This window comes from Dendroctonus ponderosae, unplaced genomic scaffold (assembly GCF_020466585.1).
Source record: "Dendroctonus ponderosae isolate FM_Combo_2020 unplaced genomic scaffold, Dpon_F_20191213v2 Dpon_F_20191213_5, whole genome shotgun sequence".
Lineage (NCBI taxonomy): Eukaryota > Metazoa > Arthropoda > Insecta > Coleoptera > Curculionidae > Dendroctonus > Dendroctonus ponderosae.
The window spans coordinates 13,549,315-13,563,136 of record NW_026018715.1 but is presented as its reverse complement, the minus strand read 5'-3'; the positions used below and the strand labels follow the sequence as shown (position 1 = coordinate 13,563,136).

The 13,822-nt window shown below is 39.6% G+C and overlaps 2 protein-coding genes and 1 long non-coding RNA gene across 5 annotated transcripts in view; all 3 read right to left on the bottom strand.

The window, feature by feature from the left end:
- The window catches only part of LOC109545479 (facilitated trehalose transporter Tret1), a 48,692-nt gene that overhangs the window by 31,508 nt on the left and 3,362 nt on the right, over positions 1-13,822 (bottom strand). The window lies entirely within an intron of this gene.
- Positions 828-3,056, bottom strand: LOC109545612. 3 transcript variants are annotated; one of them, XR_007281543.1, is made up of 3 exons: positions 2,383-2,545; positions 989-2,070; positions 828-842 (listed from the first exon to the last, which is right to left on the bottom strand). It is a non-coding gene; the product is annotated as an uncharacterized LOC109545612 (long non-coding RNA). The 3 variants fall into 3 exon arrangements; XR_007281544.1 differs by lacking the exon at positions 828-842 and having other exon boundaries at positions 1,270-1,284; positions 1,335-2,070; positions 2,383-2,539; XR_002172678.2 differs by lacking the exon at positions 828-842 and having other exon boundaries at positions 1,791-2,070; positions 2,383-3,056.
- Positions 12,155-13,553, bottom strand: LOC125504521 (acetylcholine receptor subunit alpha-L1-like; the record flags this gene model as incomplete). The annotated part of the gene is given in 4 exon segments (XM_048666662.1): positions 12,155-12,653; positions 12,708-12,891; positions 12,956-13,277; positions 13,329-13,553. Coding segments are annotated over 4 exon segments (956 nt in total), but the record flags the coding sequence as incomplete, so codon positions are not given.

Below are 13,822 nucleotides of genomic sequence, written 5' to 3'. Positions count from 1 at the left end.
CGAAGTTTCTCAAGAACCATTCGAGCCACAGAATTCGTTTTGGCATCGTTGGATAGAGAATTGAATGGGGGGGGTCATGACCCCCATGACCCCCCCTGGATCCACCCTTGTTTGTATGTTTTGAGCACTTGGCAACTCCCATTCTGCCACTGTTCAACGTTTATTTTTTTACTAAAAAACGGGGCGTCGCACGCAAAAACGCCAAGAGTGCATTTTACTTCCCGATTAATCATAGAATTGGAAACTGGCTTTTATTTTAGGAAGATTCAGGCGCCTGTCACTATTTTTTGGGAGAAATGTTGGGTTCCTGATTAGAGCACCTGCTGCAGCTCTTCAAATTTTATTTTTTTACTCGAAACCGAGGCGTCGCACGTAAAAACCTCCAGACGGCATTTTTCTTCCAAATTGATCATAGAATGGGAAACTTATTTTTAGTTTCGAAACAAAAATTTAAATTATCCGGTTAATATCAATATCCCTTGAGCAATTGGCAACGCGCATCCTGCATCTGTTCGACGTTTATTTTTTTTGCGCAAAAACCGCTCCTTGTGCGATAAAACGTCAAGAGACCTTTTCTCTTCCTAATTGATCAACAAAATCAAATTGTATTTTTAGTGTGAGAAAAATCAGCAGTTTGTCACTTTTTCTTAGGCAGAAGTGTCCGGTTAATATTCAGTTGCTTTGAGGGCTTGGTTGGGGCAACTGGCTGGCAAAGGAAGCGCCCCACAAAAATCTCAAGACGGGTTTTCCTTTCCTAATTGAGCATAAAACTGCACACCAATTTTTGGTTCAGGAAAACCCGCCACTTGTTGCAATGTTGTGAGCACTTGACAACTCCAACCCTGCAATCAACCAACTTTTATGTTTTTCCACACAAAACCCTTGGGGTTTTTGCGTCACCCGAAAAAACCCCAAGACACCTTTTCTCTTCCGACTGGACTACAAAATTTCCTGCTACTCCTTAGTTGGGGAAAAACCAGCCGCTTACCAATTTTTTGGTCAAACCAAGGTACGGTTGACCACCTCTAATCAGCTGCCTCCGATATGGTTGTATGGAAATGCTGCAAAAACGGCCAGCCACTATGCAAAACAAGCAACAAGAAAACAATTGGTTCGTGACGGTTTTCAGGCCTTCGGTGTTTGTTTTAGTTTGTTTTAAAATTCCGGAATTTCGACCGTCACGAAGCCAGCGGGGTCTCAGTTGCCCATGCTCGATCGCATGGGGCGAGGGCCTTCTTTCTAGCAGTTAAGCCGCTTCGCTTTGCATAACGGTGTGAATCTTCTCTATAAAGCTGCAATGAATCTGAAAGTTTTCCACATCCATCTTTACAAACCTTTCTTCAGTCCTTGTTGACCTGGTAAAACCTTTTCGCACCTTCTAAGTTTCACCAGGAATGCTGGAAATATCGCTGCCAATTTACACTTTTTCACATTGAAATGGGCTTTTTAACGGCCGTTGCGGACAAGCTATAAATAACGTGGCAGAACCAAACCGTCCATCATCTCGCCCAAGAGTGAGATAATGACCATTGTCTTTGTCGGGCTTTGGTTCCGAAGCCGCGTGGGTCGCATTCTTGGAAGAAGCCGATTATCAGTCGGGTTGTGTAAATAGCTGAAGATTAATACTTGGCTTCCTCCGGCCACAGTCCAACAAAAGAAGCTGAATATGCATGAGATGGGCACCCGCAATCACCACAAAATCTGGTACCTATGCTTAATTGAACGGTTGCTTCAGCCCTTTTCGCATTGGCGGCGTGAGGAAAGGCTCACCGGTTGAACATCACACTGTATCATCTGCATAGCGCGGCTCAATTCGGGGCTTTATTTTTTATTTTATATAAAATTACATGTGAAGGGACTTGGTCAATCTTACCGGCTAAAAGCCTAAATCTTCAAAGCTATATTTGGTTTGTCTAAAAGTCTTGCAGGAGCAGCATCAGCAAAGTTATCCTAAAGTCAACCGAGCATTGTTCACATGGGTCGAAATTCTTGGAATCTGCCTCTTCAGGTCTTTCGCTTGCAACCTTTTTGTTAGGCACTAAAGATACCAAAGGAGTTTGAGGAGAGGAGCTGAAAAGAAACTGAACTTGAGCTTTTTCTCTGGCCCACACCGATAACTTTTCATGGGTGTTAAAGTTAAACCTTGACTCGTTATGGGCAATTGTTGTATGGTCAGTTCAGGGGTACCGTGAATGTAAAGCAAACACATCAGCACGAGTTCCAAATTATTCACCAGCCAGACTAAACAATGAATGACCTCATGTTGATATGAATGTAAAGCGATCGTTTCAGTGGCACGATAAGAACGATTTTCCGCGTTGCATTTGAAAATCTGTTGGTTTCCCCCATTTGAACCAAGAACTTAAAAATACTTAAATTTACCTTGAAATGCACGGTAAAGGTATATGGATGTCCATCCTGCAGTGCGATTTCACTAACTCTTCTAGCGGTATCGAGACTTTTAACAACTCCCAGATAAGTGTGGGCTTCAAAATAATCTTCGCTAAGACTGGTCAGTTAACAGCGCAAGATAAGCAGGACACGCCCACCAATCAACTCAAAGTCCAGCAGATGAGGATCATGACCTCTACAGTTTACCAATCGATGATAAAAAAAGTCTATTGTGGTTTTAACCGGTTAATTGCGTCAAGTTTGCTCAATTTCTTGTGGAAAACTTGTTGTTTTTCCGATATGTTTGACCAAGGAAGAACCAGCAATAAATTCACTATTGGAAAACTAGAAAACAGCCACTTTTTCCGAAGTGTAGACAAGTTCGCAACTGGCATACAGAAAACCTACTCTGTTTGGTGATGAGGAACTGTTCCCTAACTTACTTCTCACAAGTTGAGCTCGCCCTAAACAGCTTATCACGCCAACTCTATGGGCTTTTAAATCGCTTTTGAGTTTCTGAAAAATGTTGATAACTGACCGAGTTACAGGGTAAAGAGTATGTGCAAGTTTGAGAGTTTTACGCTTGGCGTTTCAGAGCCCATTTCCTTCCAAACTGTTGCAAATGCCAATTTTCTTATAAACAGTGAATGTGTGGAGAACAATCTGATGTTCTATTTTGAAAACCAGTTAATCGAGGTAAACTTTTAAAGTATTTTGTTCGGAAAGTCATCTTTTCGATCTCCGAACTTCCAAGTTTTCCAACCGATTTCAATTTTCCCAGATGCATTTTTAACGAAAATCGTACCTTTTTTTAACAATTTTCAAAATTTCCAAATCGACTCGATCTCAACAGTTATGCACAAAATTTCTAAATACCAATGGCTGTTTTCCCAAAAAAAATGCTATCTTAAACCCACAGAGAAATCATTAATAACATTCGCCTTGAAAATCGTCTGTTCCACCTTCAAACTCTTATGACTTTCAAGTTTCTCAACCGATTTGAAGTTTGCAAAATACGATTTATAGACAAAATCACTCGCTTTAGAACGAATTTTCAATGATCCAAATCGGGGCCGTGTTAAGAGAGCTACTAATTTATTAACACCGAAGCATCTGATGCGCCATATAATTATAATAGCAGCCAAATATTGCCATCATACAAATTAGTTATTTTCTCAAATTATCTATGAAATTAGGAAAAAAATTAGTCGTCAAACTTATCCAACACCGCCTTGCTAAGCGTGAGTCAACCAAGAATGGTTGGTACCGTTCCAGTACACAATAGAGGGCAAACTCTCGGGGTGCGAACACAATCGATTTCTCTTTTTGTGGCTTGTTGATGGCAAAGGTTTTCACAAAAAAAGAGAAAGTTTGCATGAACTTAAGGAAACATTTTAAAACGAATATTGGCAAGGCAAAAGKCCTCAGTTGGACGTTTACTMCACTTGAGYCWYTTRWGSTKKCCCATGAGTGAGCTTKGCTGWGSWGGMYYATKWGCCTGAGMCYAATAAATGAACCAAAAAAAAAAAAATTGTCACCACTGAAAAGAAAAATTCCYKAATAATTTCGARGTTTTTGTKCATTTGTGTGTTTCTAACASTAATTGAGGTGGCACGTAACTTCTTCTTTATTGCAAATGTTGCATGTTTTYCAACTGGGAACGCTTTTGATTTATCGCCACTTCGACAGKGCAAAATAAGTTTGTTGCTGCGCTTTCTCTGTATGGAACTTTTCCATATTTTCGCCGCATACAAACTGGACGGAAAAATTACCATCAGTCTAGCCAGAACGATAGTGTTGAACGGTGGCAGCAAAACAACTTTACTGCCGCCACAGCCTTGTACGAAACACTGAAAATAAAACAAGCGCCGCTTTGATTGTAGGAATTTTTGCGAAATTTCAAATGGCTAATTTAATGGGTTTCCTGTTCGTCATTGGCCATTAATGGACGCCAATGGAATGAATTGCTGGCGGCCGCATAATCGCCACAAAGGCGTAAAACACTAAAACCAATGCAGGCTATTTACTAGAAATGGGTGCATCGATCTATACGGTTCAAATGTCGATTTGATTCGAGAGAAAATCAATTTTGCTATCAGTTGCAACAGCGGGTGAAAAAACTGCGCCCAAAAAAATTAGTGTTTGATTCCCAAATGAGTTTCACCAGATAGCGACTATTTCAACGGCCGTAAACCGTCAATTTAAAAAATTGAAAAAAATCTCGAATCTCCGTGGTCGAACACCTGAGGATGCGGGGTTATTTGCATAAACCGACGAAATATCAGGGAGGGATAAAAAAATTGAAAAAAACGGCCCCTCACTTCGGGTTTGACTTGCTAATTCCACCGCCCAGGCAGGTAGGCATTTGTCGATTGGAATAAGCCACTGTTAATTTTTACGATCTGACTAATTCCTTTGAAATCCTGTGGCACTAATTGGTGTTTCGCACCCTTCTTCTCGTATACCTGCTTCAAGCTTTTTTCTTTCGAATACAGTCGAAGAACTAATGAAACCTTATTAACATCCTCGTAGGGTCGATGATTAAGAATCAGTTTTAAAGCTCTTTTACACGAGACTTCGAACTTAACTCCAAAGAATATTCTAAATGGGAATTCCGCTAAGATTCTGGTGACGTTCGGACTCTTTTCAGAGCAGGACCAGAACTACTTGATGACGAAGCTGTAACTTTCCGAGCCGAATTAATCAAGAAGCTATTAAAAATTAAGAAACCGACTATTTTCATACCTTTTTGACGGCTCCTTTAGCTCATTAACACGCATATTAAGCATCCCGCATTCACAACAGGTAGAACAGATAACAAAGAACGTTGGTAGAAAGAGGGTAAATAGCTGCGAAGCGTTTTGCACCAACGATTGGAAAGAGAAACTCGAAACTTTCTTCCCTATTTGGTTAATCTATGGTCAAACCCGATAAGAAAGTTTGTTCTAATTTTTGTGTCTAATAAACGAGCTCCTGTAGGTTCTTGTGATTTTTAGTCGACATTTTTTTTACAGAAGAAATTGAGGTAATTTTATTATTTGGAATTTTGCCCAGGGAAGAACAAAAGCCATCAATATCACCTCAAGTAAGTGAGTAAATTGGCACGTTTCTCCTAAAAAAACATACATTTTTTTGGTGAGCACCTCACATTAGAATTTTTTTCTCCTACAGTGCTCTTATTAGCCAAAAAATGTATTCGTTATAAAATGTCACCGATGGTAGCAAGTCTGGAGTGGCAAAGTTTTCGAAATGGTTCGATAAACACCACGAGAAAGAGCGGTTAAAAATGCATTGGAAAATTGCTAATATTTTTTCTAAAAATGCCTAATAAACGAGCCACCGCAGGTTTTATGATTTTTGCCCAAAATTGACCCATTTTTGATCGGTGGAATGGAGACCAGTTTTTAATTTGTAAATTCTTACAAGATCTAAAGTCATCAATATCGCCCGAAAAAACTGAAGACATTTTGAAAGCAGGTCAACCACACGAATTCCTTGTCTATACAGAACGCCCTGGAAAGAAAATCTCCTAAAAATTTGTATTTTTGCCCACAATTCCAAAAACCCAAACTTAAAAATTTATCTGAAAAAGCACATTTTTCTTCTAAAGTGTTCATCAGCGAAAAAAGTCATTCTTTAAAAAATGTCCAGGATGGTAGGTTTAAAGTGGCAATATTTCCAAAATTATTTGATAAACGGTGTGCGCAAAAAATCCAAAATCGCTGTTTTAAAAAAAGCTAAAAAATCTCCTGAACTGAAAACTATGGACAAATTTTGAGCATTTCACTAGAAAGAGCGGTCAAAAATGCTTGGAAATGCCCTAATCATTTTTCCCTAAAGTGCCTAATAAACGTGCCACTGCAGGTTTTCTCGTTTTTACCCAATTCAGAAGAAAATTTTCGAAAATTGCCCAATTTTTAATGGAATACAGAAACTGTAAAGGCACTAATTTCACTGGGAAAGAAACCTTCGAAAAAAACAGTTTTTTTCAACAATTCTTACAATTTTGCTCAAGAATCACATTTTATTTTTTGTTTTCTAAGTAAGTGTTCTACAGGAAAAGTTTTTTTTAAACTCGAGGATTTCAGCAGGCGTGCTTTTCAAAACCTTCTGAAAAGCGGATTGAGCGAAAAATCCAAAAATGTTGTATTGGAAGAACTTCAAATATCTCCTAAACTATGACGCATCGACAAATTTTTAAAACCCAGTGAAATCAGGAGCTCAATGCGCATAGAAAAGTTGGTTTTCATTTTTCCCAGAAAGCTTTTCGAGGGATTTTTCGCCTCGTAAGCGGGCAACTTTCAATTTTTCCGATTTTAGGCCAAAATTTAGCAACATTTTTCGAAACTTGCCCAATTTTTTACACATTAGGTTTAGAGCAATTTTTCATTTGGCCGGACTGAGGGATTGGGAAGGTTCAAAACCAATATCGTCCAAAATAATTGAAGACATTTTGAAAATCTGCCATCCTCAGGCTTCAGGGTCCCACCCGCAATTTATATGGGGTTTAAATGAGAAATTGCACTCTTCAAAACCCCAAATTTGCCCCTCATTTGCGCAAAATCGCTGAGGATAGTTGAAAAAAGTTTAGTGTGTGCAACTGCGGGTTTGGGAGTTTTAGAGATGCATCAAGGTTGGGCTCCCAAACATTTTTTCTCCCAAACAAAGCCCTGCTTGCTGAGCCTGACCAAAGGCACCAAGCAGCGATTTTATAAATCCTCCCTTAGATAGTTTTGACGCAAATGCCCACAATGTATTTTCCAAAAAACGGAAATATTTCCTGGACCACAAACAGCACATCAATGACCTGCACACCACGAGATAGAACAGATTAAAATACATAAGTCTTTGTTTCACTGTTGCCCTAAATACACTAATAAGCAATTTTTTGAAGGTTTTTTTGATCTTGCCCCAAATTTTGCTAAAGCACGCCACTGTTTGGAATAGAGACATTTTTCAAGACAGAGACAAAGAAAATGATTGTTTGAGCGTCTAAACCCCAAAAATCCCCCAAGTGAGCAGAACCTGCCGGAAATTTTATAGTTCAAAGTAGGTACTTCAGAAACATCTTCACTTGATTACCTCGAATTTTACTTCTTCCTTGAAAGCAAATTCTTTACAAGGGCGGATACAGGGGGGGTCATGGGGATCATGACCCCCCCCCCATTAAATTCTCTATCCAACGATGCCAAAACGAATTCTCTGGCTCGAATTGGCTGCTGATTATTTATTTAGTTGAAAAAGTTCTAGATATCTAAAAATGCTGTAGTATGGAGCAATCTTCAGTCCTTAAGTGTTCGGTAGCCGTTGGCGCAACCAGTTTTCCTCCGCAGCTCTTCTTCGCGGGCTCAGGTATATGTTCATCTTCACACTGAAATTAATCACCCCTTTGTTCCATTAGGGCTTGCCAAACAAATTGAAAAAATCAAAGCCATTCTTTTTATTAGAAACCTGTCCCGTGAATTGAAAGCCAAATTATACCCAGCACTTTTTTTCTTCGTTAGTCCGCGGGAATTAGCACTTTGTATTATATGGTTTTTATTGCGGCTTTATGGTGGTTGAGTTCATTTTCGCGTCGCTTTTTAGTGGCCCTGAATCAATTCCGGGGATATGCAAACGACTAACCGGAATACCTGCTTAGAGATAATCCACTTAGTTTTTTCCCCTGATTAGGGTAAGGAGTTTTTATGCGATTTTATCATTAACCATCAGGTGCAGTCGTAACGGTTGCATGCAAATGCGCCCCTTTTCCAAGAGATTTTTTCGCTGCTGATGGAAGCAAAACTGTGCACTTTTTTCGCAATCAGGTGCCAAGAATAGAAACAGGCCCATATTTAAGTAAACAATTAAACATTTGGGTTGCATCAACCAGTTGTTTATAACTCAGCCAACATGTTGGTAGCATTTGGACAATTTTTGCGACCCGAACAAGTTTGTTTAGTTTGCTGCCACTGGTCGTATTTCGTCGTTCCCTTGTAAACAATTGCCTTTTCTTATGTGCCGACCAAGGAAAACATTTTTTCGGGGCTTTTAAATAACGTGTCAACTCGTGTTTACACTGTGGATCAAAATGGGCTTTGGGAAGTTGGTCGAATGTGGTGGAAGGCACCGTTGGGAAAAGTGTTGCAACTTAAGAAAAGTCAATTAATATCTTTCAGTCTTCATCTGATCATTCATAAGACCGAAGTCTGAAATTTTATAATAGACTCATACCCACAACCACAAAAGCCGATTGAAAGGTTTCCAATACAGCATACAGCCGCTTATTCTGTAATTCCCAATACACACAGTCCAAAAATCTCCGAACCCTGCTTGGGGTAATAAATTTCAAACGCCGTTTAGAACCATGGTCCATGTTATTAAGGTAAAATTGATGTTTTCACAGCTTTTAACTTTCTTGGATTTTGCCATCCCTAATATCAGAGGCGCACCAGCTTTGAACCTTATCTGCTCTGATTTGTGGTTTATTTTTACTTTTTGCGATAATTTTGTTCCTGGCTGTTTCTGCTTTTAAACCACAGAAAAGTGAAATCGGGAAAACCTGTGAAAATTTGAGCGTTATTCCGAATTTGATGCAGAAAATGACCTGATCATGCATCAAAAATCGCTAGAAGACTTTTTGCCATTTTGCATTTGAGGCGATTTCTCAATAAATTGGCCAGATATCACAACGCGTTCTTCAATATTCTTTAAAGAAAGCCGGTTTTTGCTGTGTGAACTTCAACCGAATCCATCTAGCGGTTTTTTCGGAACACACTATTAAACTTTGGACAATTTTTTGAGTTTTTGCGATTTTTGCACTATCGTCTTTTTCATTTCAAATTGCCATCAGCTCAAACTTAATTGCAACAACAAATGACAAGGAAGCAAAATTGAAACCAAACTAAACAAACAGATGAAAAAACGTTCGTATTATGCTCGTATGCTACGCCAATGTGCAGAGCATCGGTGCTGCCGGCTCCTTTTGAAAAATCGGAAGTTCGGGCAAATCAGGTAAAAATGGCCGTAAATATTTGAGTTACTTGAGGAGAAGCAGGTGAACTAACTCCAACTCTTTCTCACAACGGGAAAATTACAATGGACATGCTTAACTTCGGTTTAAGTGATTACTTCGGACCACCGGGCTTTTGTGTTTGACAAATATCTGCGAGATTTTAGGGCTTAAATGGACAAACTGCAAGGTTTTTGATTTTAGCGCTGTTGTTTATCTAACCTGATTTCTAACACCTTTGAGAATGCAAACGTCTCTTAGAAGCAGGCGAAATATCAGGAAGGGATTCTTTGCCACGACAGCCTAAAAGCCCGTAAGCCCACCAGCTTTTGGAACGCAATTAATGGAAAGGTTTCTTCTTGTGCAAATGCTGATTTCAGATTTTTATTTACTTGGAAGGTCAAGTGGAATCGCAAGTAAAATTGTTTAGAACGGAAGACAGAAAAATTGCCAAGTCAAGTCAACAGCAATTTTCCCCTGCTAACTTATCACTTTTCTTCTAAGTGTAGGTTTGAAGCTTGTAAATCAAGAACAGATGAGTCTTTTTTTAGAAAATACGTAAACAAAGCGGTCAACTGAGTTACTGTTAAATTTATCTAAAACCAGGGAATTTTGCACAATTCATCCTTTATTATATACAGCATGATCCATTAATGCTGCTCGTCAAATGTACCAAAATCTCTGGAAACTTTTATTGAAGATTTTGACTTATTTTGTACTTGTAACGTCTATGAGAAACTTTTGGCCATTAATGGCTTGCCCAACAAGTGGCCGTGTAAATAAAACAGACGCAAATTAAGAAAAATAATGTTCAATCATGTAAACACTAGTTTATCAAAGCCGTGGCAGGTGCAGTTAGGCCGGATTGTATTAATCCGAGATGGGTGTGCATATTTTTAACGCGAAAGGTGATGCCCAAGATATTAGGACTCAAGTCGAAAAATCCGAGCCAACCGCTCATTACAAGCGCTGAAAGCCCGTAATTTGCCGAGCTTCGGTTCTGGTGTAATTTCGGGTGTTAAAACCAAAAAAGTAAAATTAAACCGATGCATATTGGTTTTGGGTTTCGATCTACCAGAGAAGTCCACGGCGGCATCTAATGGGTTTCCACTTTTTTTTTTGAAGACAAAAAATTTCGGAGGTTTTTCAGTTTTCAAACTGAGCGCACCGATTAAATAGAGTTTGCATTCAGGAACGCATCTGGCCTCGGTTAACGCACTCGCACACATGGGATTGTACGGGAGACGCCGACGGACTGCCAGCTGCTACGTTCCAAATTGACTCATTTGCGGCTAAAATATCCAAGTTTTATTTGCAGTATTAGACAAGTAAAATCACATATAGTAAACTGTATTTTGCTTTCCAACAAACACCCTGTAGAATGATTAAAAACTTGATGATTTTCTGGTTATTAGTAAGTGTAATAACCAGAAAATCAGCGAAATAGTTGACTTTTCCCAACTGTTTCTTTCCCACCGTTGCAAATCTCGCCTGGCCATCAATCTCTTAATGGGAGTTGCAACTGCAACGGTCTGATATCGAGCCCCTATCAAAAATCGAAGGGTTAAAAATCAATTTATTAGCGCACCCTCATCAATGGAATTAAATTTTTCAAATATGAATAATCATGAGTTGCAAATTTATGCATGACCGACAATCGAAAGGGTTCACTTATTGAAAACGATCATTAAAAAAGCGACCAGGGTTCGATATGCGTCAGTCAGTCGGGTAACGTATCGCTTTTTAAAAATTGGGCTGGATTCTTATTATTACTTTTTTGCATTCAATTTTTCGCACCATCATCTTCAGGTGTGACAAGAATGGGGCACGGTTACAATGTAATTGAAGATCGTTTCTTCCGAGCCGAGAGTTTCAGTTTTCATGCAGGGAAAAGTGTGCTGATGTGTAATGGAGTTCGTTACGGTACAAAGAGGCCTTCAATTAAACAAAGACTTGGAAAAATGCCCTTAAAACTGCACAGTTAATGATGAAACACGCGGCATTAGTTGTCTTATAAACACCCATCACTCGATCATTTTATAACATCGGCGTTTGTACCTGCCTGGTTCGGATATGTTATTACTGGCCATCTACAAAGATGCGAAAATAATCACTTTGAAAAAGTTGTTCTAGACCTTAATAGATCTAAGGCGATAATGATACGTTACACGCTCATATGTTTCACAGCTCGGAAATTTGCTAGTGTCGACCCAAAGAAGAAAAGAAACCATCCTAATTGAAGACTGAAGAACGTGGAATTTGTGGTAAATGTAGGGCAGGCTGTTAGCACGTATCACATTAGAAATAGGCTTGAAAATTGCCGGGTTTTGGGACAGATGCTGAAGGAAATTGATTATTTCAAATTCAACAACTCAGAGTTTTAGTGGAAATTCTTGGAGACAAACAACAGCAAATTTACCTGATCGGGATTGAATTTGTTAAACGCAATTTTAAACCGCAAGAAATTGAAAGAAAATGCCATCATTTCAATGGGGAACAGCCTGTTAAATCCAGAGCAAGAAAACCTAGAACTGGCACAGAGGACAGTTCAAGTGCGACTCAAAAAGGCAGAAAAAATGGTGTAGAAGCTCAAACCAACAACTTTTTCAAGGCAAAAATGACAGGAAGAACTTAGTAAAGAAGGTGAATGCAAATTTTCCGCAGGGACTGGGAAGTAGGGATTGGAAAGTTGATGAATTGCATAACAAGGCTGAAAAAGAAAAAGTTGAATTCGAGAACTGAACTTTTCACTCTGTGACTAAAGTTACTTAATATAATTCCAAAAAACTCTTTATTAACGATAACAAGTTTATTAAACCCGTTAAATAAACTCGATGGATCTTCAACTAAAACTCTCGAAACGATTGACTGCCTTTCAATCATACATAAAAAGCCATGTGAAGTCTACTGCTGCATAAGGATGGATCAAAAAACAGTCTCTATCTAACTAATTTAGTGCTGACTATCAGTAGTTATAAAGTGCATCATCTCGATCAGGCCTTGTATATTTTCCTGGCCCCCAGAAACTTTATTTTCACGCAACACTCTAAAGTTGCTTAATTCCTTCCTGTACGCCCGTCGGAAATTCAATGTCTGGAAAAAACTGCTGCTGAGCAACTGAAGACAATTCCATATCAATTGGTTTGGTGTCGTCGTACAAAGATGGTGCTTCACATAGAATGGACACAGTGCCTACTAGAGACGTGATAATGAAGATCCAGAGGAACATTCGGTCTAACACCATGGCGACGAAGCCCCAGTCTTGATCCTCCTGCAAAAGTGTGAAGAGTCACGAGGGTTTCTTCGGGAGGAAAGCAAGTTTTACCGCGTTAAATTGATCCTGCCTCTGGATGTGGTGCTGGATGAACATCACATTGTGGATGGCTTTCTCCAGTTCAAATGGGTACTTTTTCCGGTTGCCAGAATCGCTCTCGTCCAGTGTGGAAAACACCGAAGGCAACCCGTTGTAGGCCAATTGAGAGTGGAAGTTACTAGTAAATCCTCTGAGTCTAGAATGGAAATAACTGTACCATTAAATACGCAGTGTTTCCAGCGGTGCAACTTCAAACTTACCTATTGGTAGTGGATGAATGTAAGCCGTTACAGCCTCTACCTCTATTTCGGCTAGAGCTAGAAGAAGTCGAACTAGACCCAGGTGAACTTCGGCCAGTTTTCCCTTCGATTCGCATGGGGGGAATTTTCCGGGCCGCCAGTTCAGTAAGCAAATCCTTCGGCACCCGCATCAGCAACAGCTTGGGTACCGATTTAATGAAGAAACTCCGAACCCACGGGGCCATTTTATGCGTGCTCGGCTTCCGATAGTGAACGTTCAATATTATTATTGTGATCACAACGGAAAAACCCACCATCACCATAGTGAATAGTATATATTTCCCTGCAACCAGCAGAAGAAAGTGCTTGCCGACCAGCCTTTTTTGGTACTCACCCAGTAACGGTAAGGCCAAGGACGTTGAAGGAATAATTTCGGAGATGAGCAGGAAGAACATCGTTTGCGACAGCAAAATGTTGATGCACAGGGCAATTTTCTCTCCGGAATCCGCTGGCAAGTAGAACACCAACACAGAAAGATACGAAATTCCCACGCAAGGAACGATCAAATTCACTGTGTAGAACAACGTTTTCCTTCGAAGGGTGATGTTGAAGAAAATGTCTGGAAAATGTCCAGGATGCCAATAAACAGTTTCAAAGGATGAAAATTCCATCAGGAAATTTACCTATTTGAGATTTTTCAACGAATAAACAAGTAGATTACCGAAAAAAATGGGCCTTGGTAAGTTTGTCGGGCTTTCAAACCGTGGTGGAAAACAACCCGAAAACCAAGCAATTTAATCTTCATTGTGTTTTTCGGGCTTTTAGGCCGTCGTGGAAAATAAATTCGTAGTTTTCAGGTCTGAACTCCCCAGTTTCACACCGCCAATT